The 15,402-nt window shown below is 49.4% G+C and overlaps 1 protein-coding gene across 5 annotated transcripts in view; it reads right to left on the bottom strand.

The window, feature by feature from the left end:
• The window catches only part of YES1 (YES proto-oncogene 1, Src family tyrosine kinase), a 1,102,642-nt gene that overhangs the window by 593,731 nt on the left and 493,509 nt on the right, over window positions 1–15,402 (bottom strand). For all 5 annotated transcript variants that reach the window (XM_069620865.1, XM_069620866.1, XM_069620868.1 and 2 more), the window contains one exon: window positions 1,498–1,596. In XM_069620865.1, the coding sequence (XP_069476966.1) occupies window positions 1,498–1,596 (99 nt within the window). The remainder of the gene's footprint in view (window positions 1–1,497; window positions 1,597–15,402) is intronic.

The raw sequence follows: 15,402 nt of genomic DNA, 5'->3' as shown, positions 1-15,402 counted from the left end.
AATTTGCAAGGCCTGTTAGACTGGTCTACATTTATTTTAGCCAGTCTAGCTGCAAAATAACAGTTATGTTTAATTAAATGTACTGTGCATTAAGGTTAAAGCTAACATGAGGAGTGTAATTACGTGGTTACAATGGCTTAGATTGGTGGCTCCAATCCTGCCATATATTCTTTGTGTGTCATGGCATTTTTGTATTGTGCTTCAAGGCTAAAAGCAAACATAAGTGTGATTATGTGATACACTTGCCTGTGTTGGTATAGCCAGTCTAGATATACTTTCTATGGCATGGCATATATATCGGTGCAGCCTGCATGAACATGTATAGACACAGCCAGCATGCAAATGTGTTATATTCTGGCATATGTTGTGTGTAACGGTAACATGAGAAAGCATTGGAAAATGCTTCAGTGCACTGTCAGTGACATGCATCCATTGTGTTTATATATGTGCTACCATACAAAATCGAATGCAAACGGTCTGACTTTTTACCCAATTTCACAGAAAGTGCTGTACAATGGTATCCGACTATCCATCGAAAATGGAGTCATCGAATTGAAATCCAACAAAATGTATTCATTGAAAGTCATTACCATCGAAATACACTTTCATTGAATATACTTCGTTGTATTTCGATTAGGGTTAGGGGTGTGCCCTTGGGGTTTGGGGGGAACCCCCCTCCAAATAAAGAAAATGTTACATGAAGCTGCCCAGTGCCGAAATACTTTAAAGATTTCAGGCCTGGACAGCTCCATGTAACATTTTAATGTTGAAAATAAATGCATCGAAATGATAGCTTTTACATTTAAAAGTACATATCCATCGAAACGTGTCCATTCCTATTTTCCATGGACAAGTTTCGATGGAAATGTACTTTTAAATGTAAAAGATAGCATTTCGATGCTTTTATTTTAGTTGTATTTTCTTCGATGGATTTGCTTTCGGTGGTTGGTATTCGATGGAAAGACCATAAAACCCTGTAAGATGCACGATTTTAGCACATATTTTTAAAAGAATTTCAGCGGAGAACCCCCCAGAGAGGCCTGCTTGTTTTGCTCAGACTCCCTTGCTGCGTTTGGACAATCCCGCACATTCACTGCAAACATGTACACCCCTCCAGTTAAGAAATTCACCAGCCGTCACTGTTAGTCATGTATCCATACAGTCTTTCCTCCAAAATTCAATCAATGCTTCCCATGTTCATCCATCTCTAGAACACTCTTCTGAATTGGATCACAGTCGTCCCGTTTTATATGTTTACAATGTTACCCTTCTGAATCCCTTCCGACAAAGCATCAACGAGTCTTCACTTCTCATTTAACTCCACTTACACCCCCACACTTTCCACCTCTATTTGGCACCCTGATCCAGGAAGCCAGGACAAAGCAGGGGCCGTTTGGACACAAAAAGCATGCAAGAAAAGTGCACAGTAACTTCCACTAGTTCAACAGTGATGGGAACGGTGGCAAAAATTGGCATTAATATTTCAAGGCATCTTACTCTTCTGCTTGAATGGAGTCTGCTGGGGCAACATAATTGCTAGGGATGTATCCAGTCTTTCCAGTCGCAATCGAACGTGCTTCCCACCAGTCTCCTTCCCTGTAATAAAAAAGATGATCTCATCAGTGATGATAACACACACACACACACACACCCCCCCCCCCCCCCCCGACATTCGTGTGCCTTGTCTGCCAATGCGCAAGCATTGAGAGTGGCTCAGTCATACTAGGATTTCTACACAATACGGAATACATGCACTGTCTGCCAGGCAGAATCGTTGCTTAGTTTTCAATAGATAAATACAGCACACAAATATTGCATAGCTGTACTTCTCTAGCCAACATACCGATTGTCTGTAAAACATGATTGAGATTCGAATAAGCACAGATAGCATTCCTGTTAAAGTACCATTACTATTCCATAAATGTACAATTTTATTGTCAATCCATGCCACGTGCGCTTTGATAATCTCCTGTGGAGAGGGTGTTGTACTATGCTGCACATAGGGCTCTTCCCCCAGCATTCCCAGAGTGCACATTCATAAGTCACTAGCTCAAGACACACCAGCCTTCCTCCAAATACTTCAAGTTAACATCATAACACAGTTTATTCAGTACATATGTTTGAACCAGTGCTAGATTTGCTCATGATTATTCCATAAATACGTGCAATATTGTCTGGAAATGGATACACCCATACAGGACGAGAAGTAAGATGACTACACAACACTCTCTACTGTTCCCCCAAACATTTGTGCTATTTCAACATATTAAAATATGTTACAGAACTACGCTCCATAGAAAATATATTTTACACTAGCAAAAGTACTCGTTCGAACGGGTTCTGTAAACAGACATAACACTCATCCATTGTTAAAAATAATTGATCATGTAGGTCCTGTTCCGATTCGCTTATCGTTTGATGTGCTTTGCACCCTGAAGTAAACTGCATTGAGAATGGGCGCGTCTGTCTGACATACACCTAAGCAGATGTTGGGGTGGGGGAGGAGAGAGTTGGTGTGCTGCTGCATACTGGAGCCTTCTGTGCTCTCTCACCTTGGCGTGTTGCAGTTCGTTGCAGTGCAAATATCTCCGAAATAGTGCATACTAGGGCCTTGAAACGTGGTTTTCCAGATCACATAGGGACCTTGAGTTCTGTTACTTGTGTCGGACCTGTCCTTTTACAATCTCATGTGTGAAGGCACTTAAATCCGGCGAAAGGGGTGTCCAAATGTCATGTAGCCAGTAATGTCCGGAGGGTCCCACCAGGTAACTATGCAAAATTTAGTGCAGATTGGTGAAACGTTGTGGAATTGTATAGGGAACAAGGCTTTGCCAAGCCACAAACTAATATGGAATTGTATAAGAAACAACGCTTTGCCACAAACCCAGCCCTCCACACATTTTCACTTTTATGAATTTGATGGCATTGTAAAAGCTGTTAAAAGTGAATAACCTAAATCTAACCTTTCATTTCACTGATTTCTCGAATTTGGAAAAACAGTTGTGAAGAGGAACCGAGGTCGATAGTCGTTACATACTTTTACTGGCAAAAGCTATGGCTCTTTATTATCGAGGGGTCGGGGAGGTCCCACGGCCATGCCGTCTACCAACCCCCAGTGTTAGTACTCAGCCTTCAAACGCACGCGCAAAAGCGCAGATACAGAAATAACTACACTTTTAGGTAAAGAAAAACTCTACAAATTGGCTGCGATTTAAAAAAGAAAGCAACCAACCTATTAATATAAATGTTAAAGAGCAAATTAATAAGAGGGAAAATCCCACCCTTAGAAGAAGGTGCATGCCTGTCAAGCTAAAGGGATGCCAAGGCATTTCTGTGGCAAGTCCCTGGTTCCTGCATGCAACTGTTATTCTCTTAGGTTACTTAATAAATCTATTTGATCATTCCAACCATAATCGGTGACTGAATAGGAGTTTACAGACCCTGGATAATATTGCTACGTAACCTCTCTGCACCAATAGCTCAAGTGCTTACATTGGTAGGTGGCCAAACAAGAGCTAACTGGCCTTGGAGAAGATTGCGTCACCCGGTGCCTCACCTGGAACTGCCATACCCACAAAAGTCGTTAACCTCCTTGGGGGAGGTCTCAGCACCAGCTTTTTGGTATCACCCATCCCCACCAGTAGTACAGTAAAATTGATACATCATGGTTTCTTTAAAGTGCAAATCAGAATATGTGAAATAACCTATCTCACCCTTGCTATGGCCAAGATTAGGAAGCACAAGTGTAAGATAGAACAAAAAATTGTCAGTCAAATTGTGAAATCTGTCTCGGGAGGATAGCTCAGGGGCAACGTGCTCGCCTTGGAATTAAGACACCGAGCAACACAGGTTTGATCCCCGGGTCCGCGCATAAAAATGTCTGGCTATTAAAGGAGTTATAAATAACCTATCATATCATAGGAGCCCCCCTGCGAGAACGAACACGGCTAAATGGCCTGTTCTTTCGGAAGTTACCCATTCAAGAGTCCGCAGCCACACTTTAGCTCACTGTACCTTTCACAGAAGGTAAATATCAATTTGCATATCAGTCTTTGACCCGCCCACATGGGCAGTCAAGCACCGAAATGCTGTGGTAATTCTCTTCTGAACAAGAGTACCAACAGGAACCCCAGACACATGTTTCAGCCTTGTTGGGCCTCATCAGTGAGGTGGAGCTGTGCCTCTCTGAGCAGTGAGCAAGGGGCCCATGTCTGAATGGCCCTAGGAAATTTAAGGTTCATTCTCGCAGAGGGGCGCCTATGAATATTTTTTTGACAAATATTACTAACCAGTAACAATCGTTCTGTAGCTTGTATATGCTTAGAATCACATGCTTTGCATAGGCCACCATCTAGTGGTTTGTTGTGGAGTATTAAATGTTGTTTTTTCGAAATCGAAAAAGTGGAGGTCGACAGGGGTGTACCTGTAACATTACAAGTACCCTATGTCCACGGGTACCCATGATACTTCATGCGCCGACATCCTCAGATTGTTTTCCGACATCTTACTTCTGCTCTCGCGCGTGGAGGAGGGGTGGACGCATGTGATTCTAAGTAGATATATGCTACAGAAAGACTATTACTGGTAAGTCATATTTTTGTTTCTAGAGATTGTGCATCTGCTTAGACTTACATGTTTTGCATAGATTAGCAAGCATTACTCTTAAGGTGGCCGGAGAGCTGAAGTGGTAGGAGTAAACAAATGCCTTAAGATTGCTTCACACACCTGAGGGCCTGACTGATGTGTGAAAGTGTGTACTGAACTCTAAGTAGCTGCCTTAGAAATGGCCTCCAGAGGAATGTTTACAAGAAAGGAAAGGGTTGCCTCGTACTTCTGGTTGAATGGGCCCTTGGTGCAAATGGGAGTGTTTTGTTAGCCATGGTGCAGCACATCTGTATGCATCTAACAATCCACCTTCCAACGATTGCCTTGGTCACTGATTCTCCTTCTTTCACTGATGCCACAGAGATGAAAAATTGTGTTTTTCGTGCATCTTTAGTCTTGTCAAGGTAGTACATTACTATCCTACGAACGTCTAGTGCATGTCTCACACGCAAAACAGCAGCAGGAACACATAGATCTAGTTCTAACACTCCTCTACATGTCCCTAGATTCAAGAACACGAGAACGGACAACTCCAGCTTCACTGTAGCTGCCCCCAGAATCTGGAACTCACTCCCCAACAACATCCGTAACTAGCCCTCCCACCCACATTTCAAGAAACTGTTAAAAACCTGGCTTTTTAATAACTACTAACCCCATTGTTCTACGCTGGTATACTATGTAACCTATACCGCTGGACCAGAATGTATGCAAACTCATTGGTACTCATTATCAAGCACTACTACTTTGTAACCAAGATGTTTTTGTAAGTATTCATGTAACCATACGTTTTTCTTGAAAGTATTCTTGTAACATTACGCCGTGATACCCATGGGTTTGGGCGTACAATCAAATGCAATAAATAAAAATATGTGAAGCTCTTTCTTACTATGTGGGTTATGTAACAAAGCAGTTAAATAAATGGATGGATTGACATGGAATTCTGATATTAACTTTTGGGTTATGAAACTGATAGGGCTTGTTACTCCCTCATTCGTCTTATTGACGTAATAACAATGAGGAAAGTCACCTTTTATGTTAGTTGTTTCAGCAAGGCTTTATTGATGGGTTCAAATGGTGGGCCCATGAGCTGTGAAAGTACTGCATTTAGATCCCACCCTGGAGTGGGCGAGACATTAGAGGGAGGATACGTTTGACCCCCTCCAGGAAGGATTTACAACTGGTACTCTTCACCAAGATGTTTTGTGTTGCGACGTGGTATAGGCGGCTTAGTACACAGTGAATTATAAACGAGACCTGGGTCTATTAAGTACAAAAGTGATGGTACTAGGTCTGTAGCTGAGCAATCAATAGGATTCATCTTGTGTCTTTTACGCCATAGGACAAATCTCTTCCATTTGTTGAAGTAGCAGTGTCTGGCTTTCAAGCTTCAATGGCCATACATCTTGTGGGCAGATGTAGATCGATGAATTCCATGACCTCGGGAGCCAGGCTGCTAAGTTGTTCACCTGAGGTTTCGGGTGTATTACCCGTTTGTTCATTTGTATTAACAGGTCTTGGACTGGGAGAAGCTTGATTGGTAGCCATAGGGACATGTGCACCAGGTGAGAGTACCATGGCTGCCTTGCCCACATTGGTGCAAGGAGTATCATTGTTAAGCTCTTATGATGCAGTTTGTGAACGAGTGTTGTCCAGGGGAAGAGAGATTGGGGAAGGGGAGGGGGGTGTACGCAAATATCTCTGAACAGCACATCCATAGTGCTTTGCCTAGAGATCCCAGTTGTGGGAACCTGAACGAGTTGGTAATTTTTGTTTTATTTTGTGGTGAATAGGTCTAATGTTGGTTGACGCCATATCACAAAGATCTGTGAGTGTATTGGTGTTGATTTCTCACTGGATTTACAGTATTAAAACTCTGCGGAGAGAGTCTGCCAGACAGTTGTGAATCCCTCGAACATGCTGTGCTTGGATGGATATGCTCCTATGTATGCACCAATGCCAGATGTTTTGTGCTAGGATAGACAGTTGGTTGGGGTGTATCCCACACTGTTGGTTCATATAAAACATTGCAATAGTGTTGTCCATCTGTATGAGGATGCTCTTGTCCTCTAGTACAGTTTGGAAGGAAAACAGTGCCATTTTTATTCCAAAGAGTTCTAACCAATTTGATAGGTCTTCTGCTTTGATGTCCACTTCCCTTGCGCTGTGAAGTGCAGACAGTGTTTGCCCCCCATCCTGCTAGTGAAGCGTCCGTTATTGTGATTTGTGGCGTTGGAGGAAGGAACAAGTTACTTACCTGTAACTGTTGTTCTCCAGCATGGGTCTGGCATGGATTCACATGCTCATGAATAAAGAATACATAGCAGTACACACATGCACAACCACGGGAGGTGGCAAAGGCTCAACATTAAGCATTGCATCAAACTCAACATTAAGCATCTTACCTCCTCACCAGGCTCACCTCAGGCGAACAGGTTGCGCAGCACTGCTTGGCCGACCCTGGACTCCTCCCTGGAATCCCGATCGACGCAGTAGAACTTCGTGAAGGTGTGCGTCGACCTCCACGTAGCAGCCCTGCATATGTCCAGCAGGGGCACACCAGAAAGGAACGCCGTGGTAGCTGTGATAGCTCTGGTGGAATGGGCTCTCGGACGGCCAGGCAGCGGTCGGTTTGCCAACCGATGACAGTACATGATAAAGCCGGAGAGCCATCTGGAAATGGAAGCCTTCGAGAGAGCCTTCCCCTGATTGACAGGTCCAAAGTTCACAAAGAGTTGTGACGTCTTCCGAAAACACTTCGTGCGGTCCACGTAGAACTTCAACGCTCTAGCCACATCCAGCGAGTGCAAAGTTCTCTCAGCCGGCGACAAAGGCGACGGGAAGAATACAGGCAACACCAAGGGTTCGTTGAGGTGGAAGTCCGACGGTACCTTGGGCATGAAGGAGGGGTGCGTCCTGAGCACTACCCTCGTGTCGTGGAAAGTCAAGTACGGGGCCTTGCAGGAAAGGGCCTGGATCTCTCCCACCCGTCGTGCGGAGGTGATGGCCACAAGAAACGCTGTTTTCCACGACAGAAACTTCAACGGGGCCGAGTGCAGAGGCTCGAACGGAGGTCCCATGAGCTTGGTCAGCACCACGTTGAGCTCCCACGCCGGGGCCGGAGCCTTCACCGGCGGGAACGATCTGAACAGTCCCTTCATGAACTCTTTCACCAGACGATGAGACCACAAGGACGCCCGCCCCGTGGTTCTGGTGTATCGGGAGATCACAGCAAGATGAATCTTGATTGACGCGTGTGCCAGTCCAGCTTTGGCCAGCGTCAGCAGGTACGGCAGTACTTGGGGAGCCGTAATCCGTAGAGGGTTAATCTTCTGTGCGTGGCACCAGACAGAGAACCTCTTCCATTTGTGTCCGTAGCATTTAAGAGTCGAGGACGCCCTGTCCTTTGCAAGAACCTCTCTGCAGTCGGCCGGTATGTCGTATCCTCCAAACTCTAGCGCTGCAGGAGCCAGGCCTGCAAGTTCAACGATTTCGGGTCGTGGTGGAGGATGGCGCCTCCTTCCCTGGAGAGCAGATCCGCGTCCACCGGCAGCTTGATTGGCGGGGACGCTGACAAGTCCAGAAGGTCCGGGAACCATATCTGCCTCGGCCACGCAGGTGCGACGAGGATCATCCTGCACCGTGACCTCTTGAGCTGGTTGACGAGCCGGATTAGCAGTGGCAAAGGAGGGAACGCGTAGAGGAACAGGCCCTCCCAGGGAAACGAGAAAGCCTAGCCCATGCTCCTCGCCTGGGGAAACCTGCTGGCGAACCTCCGGCACTTGGAGTTTGTCGCCGTCGCGAACAGTTCGATCTGGGGTGTGCCCCACCGTCGGAAGAGGCGATCCACTAGATCCTGCCGTAGTTCCCACTCGTGGCACGAGCGCAGCTCCCTGCTGAGTGAGTCGGCGATGGTGTTTTTTATTCCTGCCAGATGAAACGGCACCAGAAACATCCCTTGGGCGACTGCCCAATGCCACAGGTCCTGCGCCTCCTTGGACAGTGCTGGGGACCTGGTTCCGCCCTGTTTTCTGATGTAAAACATGGTGGTGGTGTTGTCGGTGAAGATCCTCACCACCTTGCCCTTGAGGGACGGAAGGAAGGACCTGAGGGCCCAAAACACTGCACGGAGCTCCAAGACGTTGATATGTAAGGATTTCTCCGTCGGGAGCCAAAGGCCTCTTGCGTGCAGATTTTCGGTGTGCGCTCCCCACCCTTCCAGGGAGGCATCCGTGGTCACTGTCTCCTGGTGGGCTGGGGTCTGGAAGTCCATGCCCGCCGACAGATGCGCGCGGGTGCCCCACCACCGGATCGCTCGTCGGAAACTCTCGTCGAGTGTGATCCTTTCCTCGAAGCTGCCCGTCGTTTGGATCCAGCGCGCGTCCAGGAACTCCTGCAACGGGCGCATCCGGAGCCTGCACATGGGAATGAGGTAGATGCAGGAAGACATCATTCCGAGGAGGGACTTGATGGACCTCACCTTGGCCGCGTCGGCCACCAACATCCGCTGCACCTTGCCCAGGATGGTCCTGGTCCTCTCCTCCGACGGGGAGGCCAGAAGGGACACTGTGTTGAGCCTCACTCCCAGAAACAGAGCGTCTTGCGCAGGTACCAGGTGGGATTTGGCTTAGTTCACGGAGAATCCCAGGTCCGTGAGAAGTTGGACGGTCCTTGCCGTGTGAACCACGGCGAGCTCCCTTGTCTTGGCTCGGATGAGCCAGTCGTCCAGGTAGGGGTAGACGTGGATCCTTTCGCGGCGCAGCTGAGCCGCCACCGGTGCGAGGCACTTGGTGAACACCCTGGGTGCCAACCGTAGTCCGAAGGGGAGGGCTTTGAACTGGTAATGACGCCCTTGGACCACAAACCTGAGGAATTTTCGGTGCCCCTTCAGGATGGGAATATGGAAGTAGGCATCCTCCAAATCCAACGACGACAGGAAGTCTCCTTCCTCCAGCTGACCCAGGACGTGCTGGAGGGTGACCATCCGGAACTTTTGCGCCTTGATGAACCTGTTCAGACGTCGCAGGTCCAGGATGGGGCGCCATCCCCCCGTCTTCTTCTTCACGAGGAAGTATCTCGAGTAGACTCCGGAGCCCCGAAGCCTCTTTGGGACGAGTTCGATGGCGCCCTTCTTGAGCATCGCCTTCACCTCCAGGAGAAGTTGAGGGACGTGAAGTTCTTTCCTGGCCACGGGGGGGACGCGCGGACACTTTCTTTGAAACTCGAGTTTGTGGCCCCGGGCCAAGGCGTCCAGCACCCAACGGTCGGTGGAGATGGACTCCCACACGCTGACGAAGCTCGCCAGCCGGCCTCCCACCGGGGTGCTTCGGTGGGGGCCCGACCCCCCGGCCGGTTCAATCCTGCTTCGACGAGGCTTTACCGCCTTGTCCTTGGCGACGACGGCGGGGTCCGCCAGACTTGCCTCGTCCTCTGTAGGCCTCTTGAGACGAGCGGGCCGCTTGACGGTAGGAGGAGAAACCGCCGCCGGAACCTTTGGAGGCGCCCTTGCCTCCGCTGCTCCGAAAGGGCGTCCGTCGTTGTTGCAAAACTCCAAGGGCCCGGGCCGTCTCGGTGTCCGCTTTAATGGCCTGAAGGGAATCGTCCACTGTTTTCCCAAACAGGTTGTTCCCATCGAAGGGCATGTCCAGGACTCTGGTCTGAACGTCTTGACGGAAGTCCGTAGCCTTGAGCCATCCACGCCGCCTAAGGCAAACGCCGTTGCCCAACTGGCGGAACCCAGTGTCGGCGATGTCCGTCGCAACGGTAATGGCGTGGTCCGAAGCCACCTCACCTTCCTGCAGGATCTCCAGGGCCTCTGCCCTCTTGTCGTCCGGCAAGAAGTCCAGCAGGGGAGCCAGTTTGTACCAGAGCTCCCTGTCGTATCGGGCCACGATAGCCAAGGCGTTGGCAGCTTTAATCGTCGTCGCTGCAGACGAGATGACTCTGCGTCCCATAGCGTCCAATTTCTTTCCCTCGCCGTCCGGTGGGGAAGTCGATGTGGAGGCCGCACCCCCCCGCGCTTTTTTCCTGGCCGCCGCGGAGACGACGGAGTCCGGGGTAGGCTGCGCCCGGAGGCACAGGGGGGCCGTGTCCGGGACCCGGTACTTTTTCTCGTACCGGTCTCTTCTAGCTGGCGTCGTGGAAGGGTTCTTGAGGAGGGTGAGGCCCTCATCCCAAATGTCGTCCAATAGAGGCACCGCGAGGACCGTCTTCCTCTTGGCCTCGCGCCGCTGATAAAGGAAACCTTCCTTCTTCTTCTCCTCCTCAGGGCAGAGTTGGAAAAGCTTGGATGCCCTGGCGATCATTGAGTGGAACGATCCAATCTCGTCGGGCGGAGAAGCCCTAGTGGGAGGCGACGACGGTACATCGTCGTATGCCTCGTCGTATGCCTCGTCGTATGCCTCGTCGTCCGTACCCGTCGCTGCCGTGTCAGTCCCCGTATCATCCCCTCGGGTGGACGGGGAGGAGGGCTGGAAGGGGCGCGACGGCTGAAAAGGAGGTGGAGGGTGGATCCTTCTTTTCTTGGTAGGGGGAACACCAGAAGGTCCCGGTTCTGGGTCCCCCGAGGGGAGAGGTTCCGTCGGCAACGGTAGTCTCGTCCTGATCTCTGAGCATAAGGACTGTATAGCCAACAAAATGGCCGCCGAGTTGTCTCGCGGCGCTGGCAGAGGGGAATCCGACGGGCGATCAGGGGCCCTGTCGGTACCCTCGACGATGTCGTCGTCACCTGCGTCGGGATCCATCCCGACGGGCCGGTCTTCTTCCACGCCGAGGCCGTGGCTTAAGACCTCGACCAGCTCCTCCTCCGAGGTTGAGGCCGAATCTACGACGCCGCCCTGCCGCCCCTTTTTCTTCCCCACGGGGGATTTCACTGGGGTCCTATCGATGGGCACAAAAGAGGACTCCCTCCGAGGTGGCAGGGAGACTCTGAGCCCCGAGGTCGCCACCACTGGTGTAGCCTCCACAGGCTGAGCCAGGGCCGCCGCGACAGTTTCGATAGAGGGCTTGGCCGGATGGATTAAGGCCTTCACCACCTTAGGTGCACTCACCGCCTTATCCTTGAGGGGGGGACCTGCCTCGCTCCCCCTCCGCCTTCGAGCTCGACTGGGGCCTCTCCAGGAGCTTCGCCGGGTGCTCGGCCTTCCTCTTACCCGACCCAGAGCGTTGGCTCGTGGTTGATGGTGCCGGGGAGGGTGCGCCCTGCCTGGCGCCCGTAGAGCCCGACCGTTCGGCGCTCCCGGTGCCAGCAGACTCGCGGTGCTTGGCCTTATGTTGGACCCCCGTCGCCGGGGCGTCCTCAAAGGTCTTAGAAGACCGCTCGGATTTCTTCCTCTTCTTCTCGCCGGACGGGCTCTTCCCTTCTAGCCAGTTGGCGAGACGTTGATGGCGGTCCTTCATGGTCCGCTCCGACATGTTGCCGCAAAACGCACAGTCCTTCTCCATGTGCGTCTTGTCCTCATGTAGGCAATAAAGACAAAAAAAAGTGTTCGTCCTCCTTGAAGACGTTCTGCAGCTGGCATCCAGGGCAGACCCTGAACAGTTTTCCGGGCGTCGAGCTTCCCTTCTCCTGGGCCATGACCGGGCCTGAGAAACTTCTGGAGTCCTCCAAAAGCGTAGCTCGACGAAATCTTCACCCTTGAGGGGCGCAGACGAATCCGAAACGGGTCCCCGTTGATCGGATGGAGAGTCGGTGGAGCTTGAGGCTCTTTTGACCGAAAAAACGAAGTTTTTGAGAAAAAACGTGAAAAAATTAGCACTAACGCTCGAGAGCAATAGCACGAGGATCCCAACACATGAACGTGCGGTAAAAATCTGAAGATGGCTGCCAGAGGCGGTGCTTAGGTAGAGGGCAGTCATTGGCTGTGGTCAGTATGACGCAGAGACCAGTGATTGGTTATTACTACGAAAGACAGATCAGAAACGAAACTGATACTGGTTTTTTCTTTACCGAGGATTCCCAGCCTGACGACGGGGAATATTCATGAGCATGTGAATCCATGCCAGACCCCATGCTGGAGAATGAAGGGTCTTCCTATGATCATATTGCTTACTGACCCACCAATGAAGACTTCAGTTTGCACGACTTCCACTATATCATCCATTTGGCCTGTTTTTTGTGTCCATTGCTCTGCCAGCCACTGCTGCATTACTCGCATGGGGTATTATTAATATGCATGGTGCCATCATAACTAGGAGCCTCATAACTTTCCTGACTGTTAGCATCTGACCTGCTTTGAACAGCCTGTACTCTCTCTAGTGTGGAGTACGCTTCTGCTGTTTGAGTGTTTACGACTGCCCCTAGGAACACTTTTTCCTTGCTTGGAATGATGCTGGGCATTTAGTTGATTAAAAAGCCTAGACTGTGAAGTGAACCTTCACTGTGTTGTGTTGTGTGTGTGCGCGCGCGCCAGGCACTCGTGTGCAACCCTTCCCGTTATTAACCATTCATCTGGGTAGGGGTACACTGGGATTGCCTTGCAGAGTAGATCTGCCCTGACCACTACCAGCACCGAGGTTGGGATGCAATTCCAAAAGGAAGGACTTTGAATTGGTATTCTTTGCTTAACATTTTGAATCTGAGGTACTTTCAATGACATGGGAACATTGAAATATGAAAGCAAGGCATACATTGATTTTCAAAAACGTTTTAGCAGAGTTTATTAATAAAAATCTTCATTAGCAGGCAACCTTATGTGATTAGAAATGTTTTGACTTCCATTTTAATAACAGTTTTTTTTTGTATTCAATACATAAGTGTGTAGTATGGTGTAAAGCAACAGGTTGATGAGATAAAATGTCAAGGAGTTTGGGATCAGCTCATGGGTTGAGCACCAGTTGCACAGATTTATTCAACCAGCATGTCACAGAATTCCATCCAAAGCATTTAGCTGAACTTTCAGGTGCCTTTCAAAGTGTTCACTCGTCAATATGATGCACCTTTGCCTACAAAATGAAATACAGTACACAATAAGCAGTGGTTGAAGTGGTTGGGAGTGGTGCTCCTCTATATTTTTAAATTGAATTTTACTGTTCCTATACTTCCGGAATGGTTCCGTTTTAAAATAAAAGTGAAGGAAGAAGTTGAACCTTGCACTTCAGCACACTGCACTGATGTTCCCTTAAACAGCAGGTGCATATGTTTGAGGGTGTGTAATGTGGGTGGGAGGGGGCGTGGCAATGGGGATTGTGGGGGCCGGGGGAAGACCAGTAGGGAACATGGTACTGCTACTTCTTTTCGTACACTTCGACCACCAACACTAAGATTTAGATACACTAACCTAAAACTTACTGAAAACATGAAATGTTTTACAGTAGCAATAATGTAATTATGCATAATATGACAATTTACATTTTTAGTAATGGAATTGCAGGGCTGTCCTTAAAAAACAAATAAAGTTAACACTTACTGCTCTTAGCCAAACATAATATAGTTAATAGTTAGTGTTAGGCAGAAACCTGTGCAGTTCCCTCTGGGACCACTGCAAAAGATTTAAGACTACAGGTGTTGGCAGTAAACCCACTTGGTAGCAGTCTGCACCGCACAGATTCACTGTGGTAGCTGTGGCTGAGCAGCCAGACTTCCCTCAAGAAGAGTTAGGCAGTATACAGAGGATACAGAATAGGTACAGAGGCACAGTAGCACAAGCAAACACTAACCAGAGCTAGGTGTAAAAGTATAGACTTATTTATTAAAGGTACACTCATAAATTACACTAGCACACTAGAAAAGATAAGAAAGTCAAACACAGTTACTATTACTCATATGTACATCCCTAATCATTTGTTGGACAATTCTAAGTTAACACCACTTATTTCCAAACAGAGGGGAGCGCTTAACGTTAGATGGCACTCCAACAAGTATTACCAAAAGGGAGGGAAAAGGCAGAAATAAAGAGAGCAGTAAGGTAAAACACTTTTCACATAAGGTTAGCAAAGGCAGTCAATGGTGGAACCAGGAGAATTAGTTCGGGGCCCGCTTTAGAGGGAGCCAGGCGAAAAATGTGCCCAAGATCACACAATGTCCTCAGTCTTTGCAGGTGAGAGAAAAAGGTTTTACTACGGTTCTGAAAAGTTTAGTTAGGGTGACCCAGGCCTACCCAGGTTCGAGAGCCGAGGGCTAAATCTACCCCGTACAATCGGTGGCAAGGGAGGCCGGGCGGATCACAGTACCTTTAAACGTGGAAAGATTCCTCCAGCGGTGGTAGTCGTTCCTGGTAGTGGGTGCAAGTCGCGGCGTCGTCCCGAGGAAGAGGTGATCTCGACGGGGAGGGAGGCTGCAGGTCGTTGCACTACCAGGGATGAGGCCAGCCATGGAGTTCTCCGGTCACAAAGGATTTTTCCCCCTCTTTCGCGGTTGAGGTAAAAAGTGGTATCCTGGTTGCCGGGGTGCTTGGCACAGGCAAGGCGGCCACGAGATGCTTCGGGACGGCGAAAAGAAGGCAGCAACTGGTTGTCCCCACCAGTTAAGGGAAGAAGACTCTCCGGCGGGAGATCTCCTCTGTCGTCGGAAAAAGTGGTGAGACGGTTCTGCAGGGCTTCACCGGTGGTGTCGTCTTGGCAGGTCGGCTCGGCTTCTCCCTCTTCGGCTTCTTAGGTCCTGTGGCGACTTCTGAAGTTCCATTCCCCAAAGCCCTGCTTTTATGCAGCAAACCCCCATTCACCCAGCCTAGCTGTCACTCAAACATGCTAAGTGGTGAGCCGGCCGGCTCACCACTTGGGCCAATCAGGACGGAGTGCGACTTGAGTTACCAAGATAACTCAGTCCAGGGTGCCTAAATCCCCCTCCACTCCTCCTAAGTA

Source organism: Ambystoma mexicanum, chromosome 5q (genome assembly GCF_040938575.1).
Source record: "Ambystoma mexicanum isolate Mex_15411 chromosome 5q, UKY_AmexF1_1, whole genome shotgun sequence".
Lineage (NCBI taxonomy): Eukaryota > Metazoa > Chordata > Amphibia > Caudata > Ambystomatidae > Ambystoma > Ambystoma mexicanum.
Note: the sequence above shows the minus strand (reverse complement) of the source record. Positions and strands in the feature narration are given on the sequence as shown.